The sequence below is a fragment of the Hippoglossus stenolepis genome, chromosome 8 (assembly GCF_022539355.2).
Source record: "Hippoglossus stenolepis isolate QCI-W04-F060 chromosome 8, HSTE1.2, whole genome shotgun sequence".
In the NCBI taxonomy this organism is placed as follows: domain Eukaryota; kingdom Metazoa; phylum Chordata; class Actinopteri; order Pleuronectiformes; family Pleuronectidae; genus Hippoglossus; species Hippoglossus stenolepis.
The window spans coordinates 26,673,485-26,688,484 of NC_061490.1; the positions used below are offsets into that span (position 1 = coordinate 26,673,485).

Genomic DNA, 15,000 nt, shown 5'->3' on the forward strand with positions numbered 1-15,000 from the left:
TTTATCTTTCTTGTTTTCTGTCTCTTAAGGCTGCAGCTTTAAGATCGTCTGATTGGCTGCTCCTCTGTGTGTGTGTGTAGCTGCTGATTCAAACCACATGACTGCAGAAGAGATGCCCGAGGGGAACACACACACACACACACACACACACACACACACACACACACACACACACACACACACACACACACACACACACACACACACACACACACACACACACACACACACACACACACACACACACACACACACACACACACACACACACACACACGTCGCTGCCAACCAACAGAAACTCCATCTGACTTCTCAACTTCGCCTTTAAACCCTTCAGACCTTTGAATGTAGAAATTAACTTCGTCTACTGAATAAAGTTCATTCACATAACACGAGTCCGTAAGGATGGAACCTCTGGAAATGATCTTTACAGCTCAATGTTCAGATGTGAATTCTGTTAATTTATGGATATAACCTGCAGAAATCTGTAGTTTTAATTAAGGTAAAAGTGTGTTTCATTTAGTCACCTGATGGTGGCGTCCTATCCTCTTTGTGCATGTGTCAGTGTTTGTTTTTCACAAGAGACAAAGGTCAAAGGTCACATTCTATCCAGTTTGAAGTCACATCTTTAGGAAGCACTTTTTAGATCTTGGTGGTTTTTAACTCTATATTTGAAGCAGATGAAGGATTTTAGTCGTCAGGATTTGAAGTTTTCAGAGAAACAAGCTGAGCAAACGTTAGCGGCAGCTCGACTCACAGCCAATCGGAGACGAGTCGGAGAAACACTGAGTTTTGACGAGAGGAGGAGACATGAGGAGAATTCAGCTCCTGATAAAAACCTCCTAACCATCAACCCTGAAGGAATCCTAACCAGGAGAAGACTACAACTCCCATCATCCCTCACTGCTGCACCACACTCAACCAGCTCAACCAATAAAGCTTCAGTTCAGTTTAAGACCTTAACGTCAGTTCAAGTGAACAGTTTGTAGATCCGATGTTCTGTCTTCAGCTGAATGATGAGGTTTCCTCGTTCCACTGGAGTGAGCAGCTTGTTGTGCTCACTCATCACTTCCTGTTTATCTGGACTTCCTTTACGTCGGCACATTAACAGCACCTCAGTGACGAGGGGTCTGATTATCCACAGATCAGGTGGGGGCCACGTGAGCCTCTGAACTTTACAAGTGACGACGCATAAAAACAAAACCAATAAACTAAACTGCAGCGTTTCGTCAACAAACTAAAGAAATGAATGAAACTTGCAAAGCTATAATAATCCTGGTCATTGTTTGTAGGACACAGGACGATTCTGATCTTTACACTTGAACACAGGTGATGTGACAGATGTTGAGACTCTACGATGTTTACGTATCATTAGTCAGATCAGTTCACCGGCTCCTAAATACACTGCTGATGTCTTGTTAGAAGACGTTTTTTAATAAAGTTGTGCAGTTGTTTTCCAGCTGTGATTCATTTACTCTACAAACAAAACCACAGTCAGACAAAAAAGGTTTTAGTTCCCACACAGCAGATCAGGGTTTAGTTTGTTCACACCGTCATGCCAGGATGTGCCTGTTTGACTGTGAGGAAACATCAGGTCCTGTTTGTCCTCCATCTTCACCTCTTCCTCCTCTTCCTCAGGGATCCCCCCCCCACAGCCCCTCCGGAGCAGAGCGGCGGCGCTGAGAGCCGGAGGGAGGAGCGTGGAGGAGGGAGGCAGAGAGGGAGGGGCTGAGGCCGGGCGGACAGGCCTCAAAGAGGTGGCGTCCGAGCAGGTTGGTGAGACGAGGGGACATGGGAGGTGAGGAGGAGCGACGCAGGAGGTAGAGACGAGAGGAGGACAGACCCTCCCCTGAGGAGAAGAAGGGAAGCAGAAAGACGAGTGACGCTCAGGTTGTCTGGAAGGAACATGAACTCTAGACTAACTAGTCCTGATATGTGCAAGGATTAACTGAAACTAGACCATGAATCATCTTGGATTGAACCACGGACGCATCATGACACATGCTCAGGTGGAAGGTGCACACAGTGATGTCACTGGTCACGACCTCACACTGTGAAGAGCCTTGAGATGATGTATTTTGTGATATGGCATTTAACTAATAAAGATTCATTTGAAAAGGTTTTCTGATACCAGACTGAGCTGTGGAACAAGAGATGGTCGGACAGGGATCAAACCAAACAGCCAATCAGGGGCAGGGGGTACTATTCAAAGTGTCCAATCAAAAGAGCGAAGACCTCAGAAATACTTGTGTCAGGTGTGTGCACGTGGTTTTACACACACAGCAGGTTTATAAGATTCCTCCCTCACTAGCAGAGTCTGGTTATAAACTTGAGGACGGCCGCGTCGTGGTCTCACCGTTACGTTCCAGTAAATGGGGGTCGGAGTGTTTCTTGCCGATGTCGGCGAAGGATCGAACCAGTGGGATCCGGTTGCTCAGCTTCTTCTCATTCTGGTGGTGGTGACGTCTCAGCATGGCTTCCTTCACCTTCTCCCGAACGCCGTCCTCCAGCTGACCCGACGCCAGCATGCTGTCTATCACCATGTCTGCAGAGAGCGGGACATGAGACACATCGGAATAACCACACGTAAGAACCGCTGCGTCGGCATGGCGGCGTCCTGACCTGCGATCTCCTCAATGGTGTTAGCTCTCATGTCAAGCAGCACTGTGCCGTTAATGATGCAGGAACGCAGCTCGAACAGACTGTGCAGCGTCAGCGTCGCCACGTACGGTTTGCTCCAACGCTCACCGCCATCTTCTACGTCCTCCTCAAACTTCAACCACCTGATTACACACACAAACATCATAGATAGATGTAATGTTGGAGGATCGTTGTCCTGAATGAAGTGAATGTAGATAACGTTGGGGGCGTGTCCTCACCGTGCCGTCTCCTTCCACTCCTGGAGCTCTCCGTCTCTGAAGGCGAGCTCATCCAGCTCAGTGAACAGGTCGTGGGGAATGTGCTCCTCGTCGTCGTCCTCCATCCCAAGGATGAACTGGACTCTCTGCGACGGCGTGTCTACGGAGACAAATCACGCTCGTCATCGTGTCACATTTGTTCTTCATATTTTGACCGTTTGAGATAGTCAGGGCCGGACCATTTGTGGGCGAGTCCCGTCCGTCCTCCCGTTCGCGCCGTTTCCGGTGATGTCTGTGTCCTCTGTGACGGTGACGCCTCCGGCTCTGTCGGTCCAGAGGCACGTGGACCCCCACGTACACCGCCCTGTGACCTGACGGAGAAAATAACTGACACTGTTCTTCTGATGTAAAAGAAATTTACATATTAAAAATAAATCATTAAAGATCTTCCTCATGTGTGAAAATAAACAGGATGTGTCAGTTCTCTAACCTGGTTTTAAAACATCATATTTCATGTTTAAGTAATTAATAACTATTAACTTTATCATTTTATTTTCGTTACACATAAAGTTGATCACAACACATTTAGGTCATCTGTCTAAATCTCCTTGTTTCGTTCTTATAGAAACTGGGACTGACTCTGTACCAAGATAGAAGTGTTCACGTCTCTGTCATGTTACTGAACGTCGAGTTTGAAACCAGACAAAGTGTGGACTCACTCTCCAGCTCTTCCTTCTCAAAGTTGGTGTGGAGGGTGGAGCTCGTCTTTCCCTGGTCCAGCACCGCCTCCTCATCGTTCCCCTGACACACACACACACACACACACACACACACACACACACACACACACACACACACACACACACACACACACACACACACACACACACACACACACACACACACACACACACACACACAGGATATTTAATAGTAGATTGATCATTTTTCTTTTTACATGTATTCATGTTTGTGTACTTTATTTCACTCTTTTCCTGTTAAACTGCCACATTTCCTCAAATGACTCATGAAGATGATTCTGCTTCAACCACAGTCACTTCCTCTGTCACAGAGTCAGAGTGTGAAGCCGTATGGCCCGACCACTAACTTCACACACTGTAAGAGCAGGTACATACCTGGGACACAGCTCTGGCCACCCTCTGACCGGCAATGTCTCCCCAGTAGTCTCCCATAGCTGCTTCAAAAAAAAGAGATTCTGCTTCTGGGAAAACAGAAAACGTCCCAAAGAGGAAAACTTTGTGGCAGTGAACTCCCCACAGGGCGAAAAGAGAAATGCAGCAGCTGCTCAGATATAAACCAACTGTCAACAGTCGTGTGTGGATCTGCAATCGTCCAGGTTCAGAGAGTGAATACAGACGCCGCGCTGCCAGCAGAGCCTCGGCTATGATTCATGTATTTATAGCAGAGTGTTGCTTCACTGAGCAGAGAAACCAGCGAGCCTGCAAGTCTGCAAACACAGCAGGTTAAAAAAAAGAGGCGGGAGGCTGATGGACAAATCACACGTTTCTGAGCAGGAAGAACACAAACACAGCAATTCAAACAAAACTGACAAGACTCTGAACTCTGTCTCCACTCTGACCCTTCCAAGTCTAAACCAACAAGTCCAGGGTCTAGAACAAGTTCCAGGTCTAAACCAACAAGTTCAAGTCTAAACCAACAAGTCCAGGGTCTAGAACAAGTTCCAAGTTACGTTCAAGTCTAAACCAACAAGTCCAGAGTCTAGAACAAGTTCAAGTCTAAACCAACAAGTTCCAAGTCTAAACCAACAAGTCCAGGGTCTAGAACAAGTTCCAGGTCTAAACCAACAAGTCCAGAGTCTAGAACAAGTTCCAAGTCTAAACCAACAAGTTCCAAGTCTAAACCAACAAGTCCAGAGTCTAGAACAAGTTCCAGTTCTAAACCAACAAGTCCAGAGTCTAGCACAAGTTCCAGGTCTAAACCAACAAGTCCAGAGTCTAGCACAAGTTCCAGTTCTAAACCAACAAGTCCAGAGTCTAGCACAAGTTCCAGGTCTAAACCAACAAGTCCAGAGTCTAGAACAAGTTCCAGTCTAAACAACAAGTTCCAAGTCTAAACCAACAAGTCAGGGTCTAACAAGTTCAGGTCTAAACCAACAAGTTCCAAGTCTACAACAAGTTCCAGTCTAAACCAACAAGTCCAGGGTCTAGAACAAGTTCCAAGTCTAAACAACAAATTCCAAGTCTAAACCAACAAGTCCAGAGTCTAGCACAAGTTCCAGTTCTAAACCAACAAGTCCAGAGTCTAGCACAAGTTCCAGTTCTAAACCAACAAGTCCAGAGTCTAGCACAAGTTCCAAGTCTAAACCAACAAGTCCAGAGTCTAGAACAAGTTCCAGGTCCAACAAAAAACCTGAGTCAAAACCAAAAGGTTTCAAGTCAAGACCAGTGTGCTTCCAGACCAACAAGCTCCAAGAGAAAGACCAGAGTCTCATATCAAGTCCTGAGGTAAGATAAAGTCCCAAAGTAAGTCAAACAGGTTCTGAGTCAAATCGAATGGGTTCCAAGTCAAGACCAACCAGATTAAGTCCAGTTCTTCACATTGGATTCGACAGTGATCTCTTTGATCGGGCATGTTAGCATTAGTTTCTAAAACAAACCTATAGTTTATATTTTCTGATTTCTTTTCCTTCAACCTGTGACTTGAACACCAGGTGGGGCCACTGGTGTTTCTCTGCAGAGATTGAACATTAAAAAGGATCCAAGTTTCACATTTTAGTTTGAAAATGACAAATGATTTCTATTTTGGAACAACAGAAGTTCAGATATCCTCTTGCCTCAGTTAATACCAGTTCTTTTCCACTCAGCTCAGGAATTCTAATGAGAAACAACAAGCTGCTACACGAGCACAGAGCACAGATCCATATAAACTCATGACAGACGGGGTTTTACATTTGCTCTTCTCTTTCAGACACACTGCTCTGGGCTCCTACACCACAAACCAAATGACCAGATACAGACAGAACTCTGCCACAGGCTCAAGGAACAAGACACAGTTAGTCATCTGACAAGTATTCACTTTTACAACTAAGGCTGAGTATCGCCACTGATTTCACAAAACGATTTGATTTCCATTCACAAGGTCTGGTTTCATTTCAATATCGATTCAGATATTTCAGTGTAAAATAGAAATTTTGCTTGGGTATGAAAGACACTTTCAGAAACAATATTAAGGTAGGCCTGACATGATAAGACATTTTGTTGGATGATCAATTGTCCCAGAAATTATTGTGATAAATTATATTATTGCCCTAATTTTGAAACCATTTCATACCACTGATATAATGATAATAGCATATTAACGTTAATTAATGTTGCTGCTGTTCTTATATAAAATGTGGTCGATCATATATTTCATGTATAAAAAGATTATGAATCGATATCGGATCATTTGAATCAAGATCGATTTTAATCAGAGAATTGATTTTTTTAAACCCAGTTGTTTAAAACCCAGTTAAACAGCTGTTTGATTTCAGCTCTACGTCACACAAAATAATCTTCAAAGGTTGAATTACCAGCTTTAAACTTGATGAAATATCACATACACATAATATATCCAAATAGTTTTGTATTAACACATGACAAATATAAAGATTTAAATGAATAAATATAAAAGCTAGAGGAGAAGTTTGTCAGTTCAGGTCACATGGACGGTGTCAGATACGACATTTATCACCACAACTCATACAAATAACTGTCACTAACAAATATTGCAATAAGAAATTGTGCAAAACAAACCAAAGCATAAAGTGCACTTTGGTATATGATGCTAAAGTAAACAAGTCAGAGGGACGATGACGGCTGTGGATCACAACCTGCTTCAGAAGGATAAGAGCACAAACTCTGATCCTCACTCTCACAGCAACAGTCCAGTTATTGTATTAAAGTCCGACCACAACTTGGAGAGGTATTAAGGATATCCAATATTCAATGCTTGCTCCTCTGGTGGTAACACAACACATCAGGCCTGCTGTGGTTTGAGTTGAACAATGATTCTGAACAATCACATCACAACAAATGGCCTCTTCTTTCTGTGCTTTTTCAGATTGGAGCCGTTTTCCAGCCACAGTGTAAATAAAGGTTTGTATTAATAAACGAATCTGACGGGTTCAGCTTCTCACAGACATGTTAGTATCTGTGCTCATGTTTGCTGGAATGAAAACGTATTAAACAGAATAAACATTGCAGACAAAATGTAGATTTATATTTATGTCTTGCTATAAATAAATAAATCTATGTTTATTCTCTTAATTCAAGTTCTCTATATTTGGTTGTATTTGTGTTTTATTTTTAATGATTCAAATATAATTAATTTATGGTTTAACTGTTAACATCGATCTGCTGATATTTGTGTCAACATAATAAGTAGTAAGTGTGTGTTTGTCATGTGGAGGCTGTTCGCCTCCCGCCGATCGTCTGTATCCAATGATCCAACAGACGCAGCCTGCATTAAACACTGCCCCCCCCCCTGCAGTTGCCACAGCAACAGCAACAAGGAAGTGGCTGAAAACAGCTGGACTGTGTCAACAGCTGCACAACAACACAAACCACACACAGTGAGCTTGTCTCTAAATGTTCCTGGAGGTCGCATTTGTTAATTGTAGCTTTTGATTATTTCTATTAGTTTCATTTATTGTGTTTTTATACTGTTCGTCCTGAGGGAATATAATGGAGTCATAAAAGCCTAGAGGTTCATCCTCTGGAGAGCAGGACTATAGGCTCAGAACCAAGCTCTGGATTAATCACTGTAGCTGTCAATCATGAGATCTCGTATTTATATCATCAAATAACTGATTCAAACACAAACACACAAACACACAATAACAACAATAATCAGTACTGCCTCTTGTTTCCCTGCAGACCAACAGGATCCGGTGTAACAGTCCACCAGAGAGTCAGCTGGCGTCAACACAAACCCCCTGAGACGACTCGACAACACTAACCTGTACACACTGACACTGTGTGTGTGTTTACGCAGCAGTAAACAGCTTGTTGTTATGTTAGTCTCTGTTTCCTGAGTATAAGCACCATCTGTCAATCAAACACTGTGGTCATCACAGTCGTCAAACATTCAGACCAATAGAATGATGCTTTCCACTAATACTGCATTTAAATAGTTAAATCAGCTCTACATTAACATGTGGGACCTGTGACCTGACTCTAACCACATGACCTCTGACCTGACTCTAACCAGCAGGGGACCACATGACCTCTGACCTGACTCTAACCAGCAGGGGACCACATGACCTCTGACCTGACTCTAACCAGCAGGGGACCACATGACCTCTGACCTGACTCTGACCACATGACCTCTGACCTGACTCTAACCACATGACCTCTGACCTGACTCTAACCACCTGACTCTAACCACATGCCCTCTGACCTGACTCTAACCACATGACCTCTGACCTGACTCTAACCACCTGACTCTAACCACATGACCTCTGACCTGACTCTAACCTGCAGGGGACCACATGACCTCTGACCTGACTCTAACCAGCAGGGGACCACATGACCTCTGACCTGACTCTAACCACATGACCTCTGACCTGACTCTAACCAGCAGGGGACCACATGACCTCTGACCTGACTCTAACCAGCAGGGACCACATGACCTCTGACCTGACTCTAACCACATGACCTCTGACCTGACTCTAACCAGCAGGGGACCACATGACCTCTGACCTGACTCTAACCAGCAGGGATCACATGACCTCTGACCTGACTAACCACATGACCTCTGACCTGACTCTAACCTGCAGTGGACCACATGACCTCTGACCTGACTCTAACCAGCAGGGGACCACATGACCTCTGACCTGACCCACCAAATGACCTCTGACCTGACTCTAACCAGCAGTGGACCACATGACCTCTGACCTGACTCTAACCAGCAGTGGATCACATGACCTCTGACCTGACTCTAACCAGCAGTGGACCACATGACCTCTGACCTGACTCTGACCACATGACCTCTGACCTGACTCTAACCAGCAGTGGACCACATGACCTCTGACCTGACCGACCACATGACCTCTGACCTGACTCTAACCAGCAGTGGACCACATGCCTCTGACCTGACTCTGACCACATGACCTCTGACCTGACTAACCAGCAGTGGATCACATGACAGTACTCCACAGTACCACAGTACTTCAGCACTCCACAGTACCACAGTACTTCAGCACTCCACAGTACCACAGTACTTCAGCACTCCACAGTACTTCAGCACTCCACAGACCACAACTCCACAGTACCACAGTACCACAATACCACAATACTACAGTACTCCACTAGTTCAAAGGCACCAAATGAACGTCCTCGTGGTTCAAACTGTTTATTGTCGGAGGTGAAGAAGCTGCTTCCTCTTCCTTCTTCTTCTTCTACTGTTTAATTCTGTCTCTACTTCCTGTGATTGGTCCAAAAGTCCAAACTATCCAACAACGTGTTTTCACTGCAAAGCAACAGAACCAGGTTCAGTTTGATCCAGACCCAGAACTCCTCTTCTGCTCTGAGGAACCTCTCACACCTGATGTTCAGGTTCACACTGAACTGAAGAGTCTGAAGCTCTGAACCCAACCAGGTGTGAACGAGTCCTACAAGAGGGATCCTTCTTTGTAACTCACTGATGTTTCTGTTGACGATAAAAGGTTGATAGTTTCTCCTCACTCTTGTTGAGGGTTATGGACACAGGAAGTTGCACCAGATTGTTAAATCCTATGAGACTGTGATAAGTGGATATGGGCTATACAAATACAATTTGATTGATTGATTGAAAAAGCCCTAAAGGTTAGAGGATGGTTATAGAGAAACCCTTTCTACTCAGACTCGTCTGCCGGTGATAAAACTGTGAAGCAGCAATGACATCAACAAACGACAGTCGCTCGTCTGCAGAAACACAAACTCACTGAGGTTTCACATTTTCTTTCAACTGCCAAAAGCTGATGAAAAGGAAAACTGTTGTTTTTTCCCTCCTGTTAATCTGGATCAAGCCGTCTTAGTGTTTCTTCTGTGGCTGCAGTTCAGAGTGGAGCTGGTTCTGAAACCCTTTCAAATGAAGCAGTGTAAAGTGAGTCCTGTCACAACAGGTTGAAGTTGTTTGAGTCTGTTCCTCCAGTAAACCTCCTCACGTCAGCTCACTGGAAAAACTCACCAATCACTGGCTCAGATTATAGTATATATAGATATCTATCTATATATAGATATCTATCTATCTAGATAGATAGATATAGAGTCTGAGGCTGCACAGACACAAAGTGTCAACAACACTCAAACATTATTTATTTCACCTAGTATGATAAGAAGAACAGACAAATAACAAAAGTACTAACTGACAGTTCCCATAAACGTATCTGTTTTCATTCCTGTGACTTCAGTGACGGAAGGTAACTAAGTACATTTACTAAAGTACTTTCTGATACTTTATTAGTTTTACTCCACTTCAATTCACAGGGAGATATTGCACTTAATGCTGGGCACTGAAACAATATCCATAAAAAGGAATATAAAGTTGTATCAATATAACGTAAGTTAAACGGATATAGTGAGGAGGTTTAACACATAACTGCAAAGGACCTCAGGTCTGTTTAATGTTTCTTTTTAAAATCGCAACCTTCAGTCAGGAACAACAATTTTACTTAAAATAATGTGACATTTGACTGATATGAACATATTTTCTCAGTGAATGAAGCTGCTGCTGCAGTGTTCACGTGAATCTGACCGCGTTCTGACCTCCACATGAACACTTCACATTTCTGTAGCACGTCTTGGATGTACATCACTCTGAAATCAGCTTTTGGTACTTTAAGTATCTTAAATATTTGTACTGTTAGATTAGATCAGTTTCTGCTATAAAAGTGAAAGAAATCTGAAAAAGACCAAAATCTACTCATTTCAATTTTAGGCCTTAAGATGTCATTAATATGATCAGTCAAAGGTCCAATATCTTTGTTTTACCTTCACTGACATTATGTACATTATTTATTAGTGATAAATTAATATTCTCTTAAGTAACGGTTAAGAAACAGTTCTTTTCATTATCTTTTGATTTACAAGTTATTTATTAGATAATTCTTTGTGGTTGATTAATTTATAATGAAAATAACTAAATTCTCTGATATTTTGGGAACACATTTCTTATAGAATATTGATATATTTGAGACGTATGTGTACACTTAAAAACCAAAAAGTTTTTAACAATCAGAGTTCTAATGTTTGAAAAGGACTTTAAATGTGTTTGGATCTGTTTGTCTGTAAAGCCTGATGTATGTAACTAATCAATTATACGGTTTTCAGAGTAAGAGCCCACCACACTGTTACACTTTAACTTGACAGGTTTCCAAGAAAAGTTTTCACAAGTTTGATAATTGACTCTTATCACCGTGGTAACAGCGGAGCAGCATCCAGCGGGTGGCGAGGACCCTCTGAGATGAGGAAATCAAACCTTAGCAGGTTGAGCTTCATGACTTGAACTGCAGAGGTCAGAGGTCATTAGAACAAGTGGGGGTTCTGTGCCTTGCTTGTGGGCCCTGGTCCACCTCACCAAACTCCATTCATTTAAAGCCTCATTTAAAGCATCTCTGCTCGATGTCTGAGTTAAATTGTGCAAACACACTTTCCAGACAGTTTGTCACAATCACCACGAACCAGACCCGCATTCTGCACGTGCACGAGAGCTACACACTAACAGTGACTTACAGGGAAGGGCCACACACAGTGAGAGGGGGGGGGGCTCGGGGCTGAGGGAGTAACAGGAGTTAAACAGAACAGCAGAGATATTAGGATAAAGACTCGAGTTTGAAGGATGGACTTTAACCCGAATGATAGAACGGGTCAGTCCGGGTCAAATCCAACTCTCAGGAAAGTTTAATAACGTTCACCGGTTTCACGGTAACTCTGAGAACCGACAACTACGGAACCTTCCGGATGAGTTCCGGGAAGTTTGCCCATCACCACCATCACTTCCTGGCAGCAGCGTGGTTCGTTCAGAGTCAAACTTGTCCGGTAACAGCGGGACAAACAGCGGGACACACAGCGGGACACACAGCGGGACACACAGCGGGACTCCCCCGGAGCTCCAGGGGCCAACAGGCGCCATGTCCGGCACGACTCCGCGGGATGGCCCCGCTGTTCGTCGGACGCTCCGCGGAGTCGTCGTTCGCCTCCGGCGGCTACAACAGGTCGAACTTACCGCTGTGAGGAGCGGTCTCATCTGTTCCTCTTCCTCCATCTTCACCTGCTCCTCTTCCTCTGCTTCCCGGAGCAGCTGGTCACCTCCTCTTCCTCCTCTTCCTCACTCAGCTTCTCTCCTTCTTCACAAACCTCTGGAATATATTAACTCCAGATGTCCCGCCCCTCTCTGATTGACAGCGCCCTGCTCCGCTGACGTGGCAGCAGCTGCCCGATTTCCACCAATCACCGAGGGTGATTGAGGAGTAGGCGGAGTCATGAAAGTTTTTCACAGTTAGTTTCTGACATTAACTTTATAAAATCACAGATTTAACTCTGAGCAGTTTATAGATCAACACATTTCACATTATATTAACATCAGATATTGTTTGTTCCATGATTGTTTTATCTTTAATTCTCCTTTCTTAATAGAAATATAACATTTAAGGTTCTTACATGTCATTAATAAGAACTTGAGATGTGCTTGTTACAGCAGCTCAGTGGAAATGTTTTAAAATGTCACAGTTTGAGTGATACAAACTTCCCGACCCGGTTCTGCATCAAATTGACATTTTTTCTTTCTGTTCAGAAGTTTTGATGGAATCCTGTAAACTAACAGATACACAAACACATGCAGATGGAAACACGACCTTCTAGTTGGAGGTCAAATGAAATGAATCAACGTACTGGAGGAATAGAAACAGATGAGTAGAATGGTTCGTGTTTGTTTCCACTGTTCGTTGGAAACAGCGAGGAGGGGATTTTTCCCACTGTGTAAGACGGCTCATGAAAGCACCACCCTCCTCCTGCTGTGAGATGATGAAGATGAAGATGAAGAAGGAACAGAATCAGATTCCCTCTGATCTGGTGACATATCTGAGAAGGAGCCAGAGTGTGTGAATGGAGCAGCTTCTCGTTCCTGCTGCTCTGATCCTGATGCTTTCATTACAGTCAGGTCATTGTTGTTCCCACAGAGTCGCACATTCAAAGTGTTTCTACAGGTCGAGGAGAAAGATTTACAATCTCATTCATACCCTTTGTTCTTTATGTTTTCAGGTTTTCCATTTGTGCTATTTTCATCTTCACATACAAAGACTCAAGAAAGGAACTGATTGGAGTTTGGAGTCCAGAGGTCAAGGTCAAGGTCACGGTTGCTTAAAACTCTTCTTCCTTAGGAACTTGTTATTCTAAGAACATCTTCCATGAATCCTTTAAAGTTTAGTTCAAATATTCACTTGGATTCTCAAATGAACTGATTCGATTTTAGAGGTCAAAGGTCACAGTGACTTCATATTGTTGGAGGGGCTGTGACTGCACTGGTTGGTGGAGGCGAACAACCACAGGACAGAAATTGAGTAATGTGTTAGTGTGTGTGTGATGTGTGTCAGTGTGTGTGTGATGTGTGTGATGTGTGTGTGATGTGTGTTAGTGTGTAAGTGTGTGCGTTAGTATGTGTGTGATGTGTGTCAGTGTGTGTGTGATGTGTGTCAGTGTGTGATGTGTTTGTGTGATGTGTGTTAGTGTGTGTGTGATGTGTGTTAGTGTGTGTGTGATGTGTGTCTGTGTGTGTGATGTGTGTCAGTGTGTGTGTGATGTGTGTAAGTGTGTGCGTTAGTATGTGTGTGATGTGTGTCAGTGTGTGTGTGATGTGTGTCAGTGTGTGTGTGATGTGTGTAAGTGTGTGCGTTAGTATGTGTGTCAGTGTGTGTCAGTGTGTGTGATGTGATGTGTGTCAGTGTGTGTGTGATGTGTGTAAGTGTGTGCGTTAGTATGTGTGTCAGTGTGTGTCAGTGTGTGTGATGTGTGTGTGATGTGTGTGTGATGTGTGTCAGTGTGTGTGTCAGTGTGTGTGTGTGTTGCAGTTACAGCTCCACTCTCTGGTTGTCGTTCTCGCAGCAGTGATGAGCCTCAGCAGGAGGCGACGTCCTGCGTCGCTCTCTTATTAATATTTCACACGACCTTTGACCTTTGTCACGTGCTGCACTGTTCAGTTCCCTGTGTCGAGGCGCCAGCTCCCATGATGCTTTAGAAACGTCACTGGGGGGATTTATTGTTTTTAAAAGTGAAAAGTCACAGACACAGAAATAAACGTGTATGTTTATTTCAGATCATTTTACAGCATTAAACAGATTCATCAGCTCAATAAGAGACAAACAATAAAAATAAATAATTTTTTAAACTGAGTTATGTTTATATGATCAATAATATGTATTATTTATAAATATTTTATCATCTTTACTTCACTTATACATCTCTGAACCCTGCGGCGCCCTCTGGTCATCATCATCTTCATCTTCATCATCTTCATCTTCGTCTTCATCTTCGTCTTCATCAGGGTGCGGTTCAGCCCGGTGGGCGGCGGCCTCTTTGGGGGCTGAGCAGCATCAGGTGCTTCGTGCTGCCTGACGGCTTCGAGCAAGAGCAATGGATTCTGGGAGGTGAGGTCTGTGAGGAAGAGGAGAGGCGATGAAGAGGAGAAGTGTGTACTTCTCAGTGTGTACTTCTCACTGTGTACTTCTCAGTGTGTACTACTCACTGTGTACTTCTCAGTGTGTACTTCTCAGTGTGTACTTCTCACTGTGTACTTCTCATTGTGTACTTCTCAGTGTGTACTTCTCACTGTGTACTTCTCAATGTGTACTTCTCAGTGTGTACTACTCACTGTGTACTTCTCACTGTGTACTTCTCAGTGTGTACTTCTCACTGTGTACTTCTCACTGTGTACTTCTCAGTGTGTACTTCTCAGTGTGTACTTCTCAGTGTGTACTTCTCACTGTGTACTTCTCAGTGTGTACTTCTCACTGTGTACTTCACTGTGTACTTCTCAATGTGTACTTTCAGTATCACTGTGTACTTCTCACTGTGTACTTCTCACTGTGTACTTCTCAGTGTGTACTTCTCACTGTGTACTTCTCAGTGTGTACTTCTCACTGTGT

At 43.7% G+C, this 15,000-nt stretch overlaps 1 protein-coding gene and 1 long non-coding RNA gene across 5 annotated transcripts in view; both read right to left on the reverse strand.

Moving 5' to 3' along the window:
• LOC118113858 (sodium bicarbonate cotransporter 3) overlaps positions 1–12,242 on the reverse strand; it is a 27,826-nt gene extending 15,584 nt beyond the window's left edge. For 2 of the 4 annotated variants that reach the window (XM_035163902.2, XM_035163900.2), the window contains exons 1-6: positions 12,087–12,242; positions 3,578–3,659; positions 3,098–3,229; positions 2,880–3,018; positions 2,623–2,783; positions 2,357–2,545 (exon numbers count right to left, since the gene is read on the reverse strand). In XM_035163902.2, coding sequence (XP_035019793.2) covers positions 2,357–2,545; positions 2,623–2,783; positions 2,880–3,018; positions 3,098–3,229; positions 3,578–3,659; positions 12,087–12,125 — 742 coding nt within the window. In that variant the 5' untranslated portion in view covers positions 12,126–12,242. Of the gene's footprint in view, positions 1–2,356; positions 2,546–2,622; positions 2,784–2,879; positions 3,019–3,097; positions 3,230–3,577; positions 3,660–3,994; positions 4,513–12,086 lie in introns of those variants that run through there. The other 2 variants (XM_035163899.2, XM_035163901.2) reach the window with 2 other exon arrangements.
• Positions 12,243–14,149: 1,907 nt separating this feature from the next.
• The window catches only part of LOC118114097, a 1,048-nt gene continuing 197 nt past the window's right edge, over positions 14,150–15,000 (reverse strand). The window contains exon 2 of the long non-coding RNA XR_004697420.2: positions 14,150–14,509. This is a non-coding gene — a long non-coding RNA (uncharacterized LOC118114097). The remainder of the gene's footprint in view (positions 14,510–15,000) is intronic.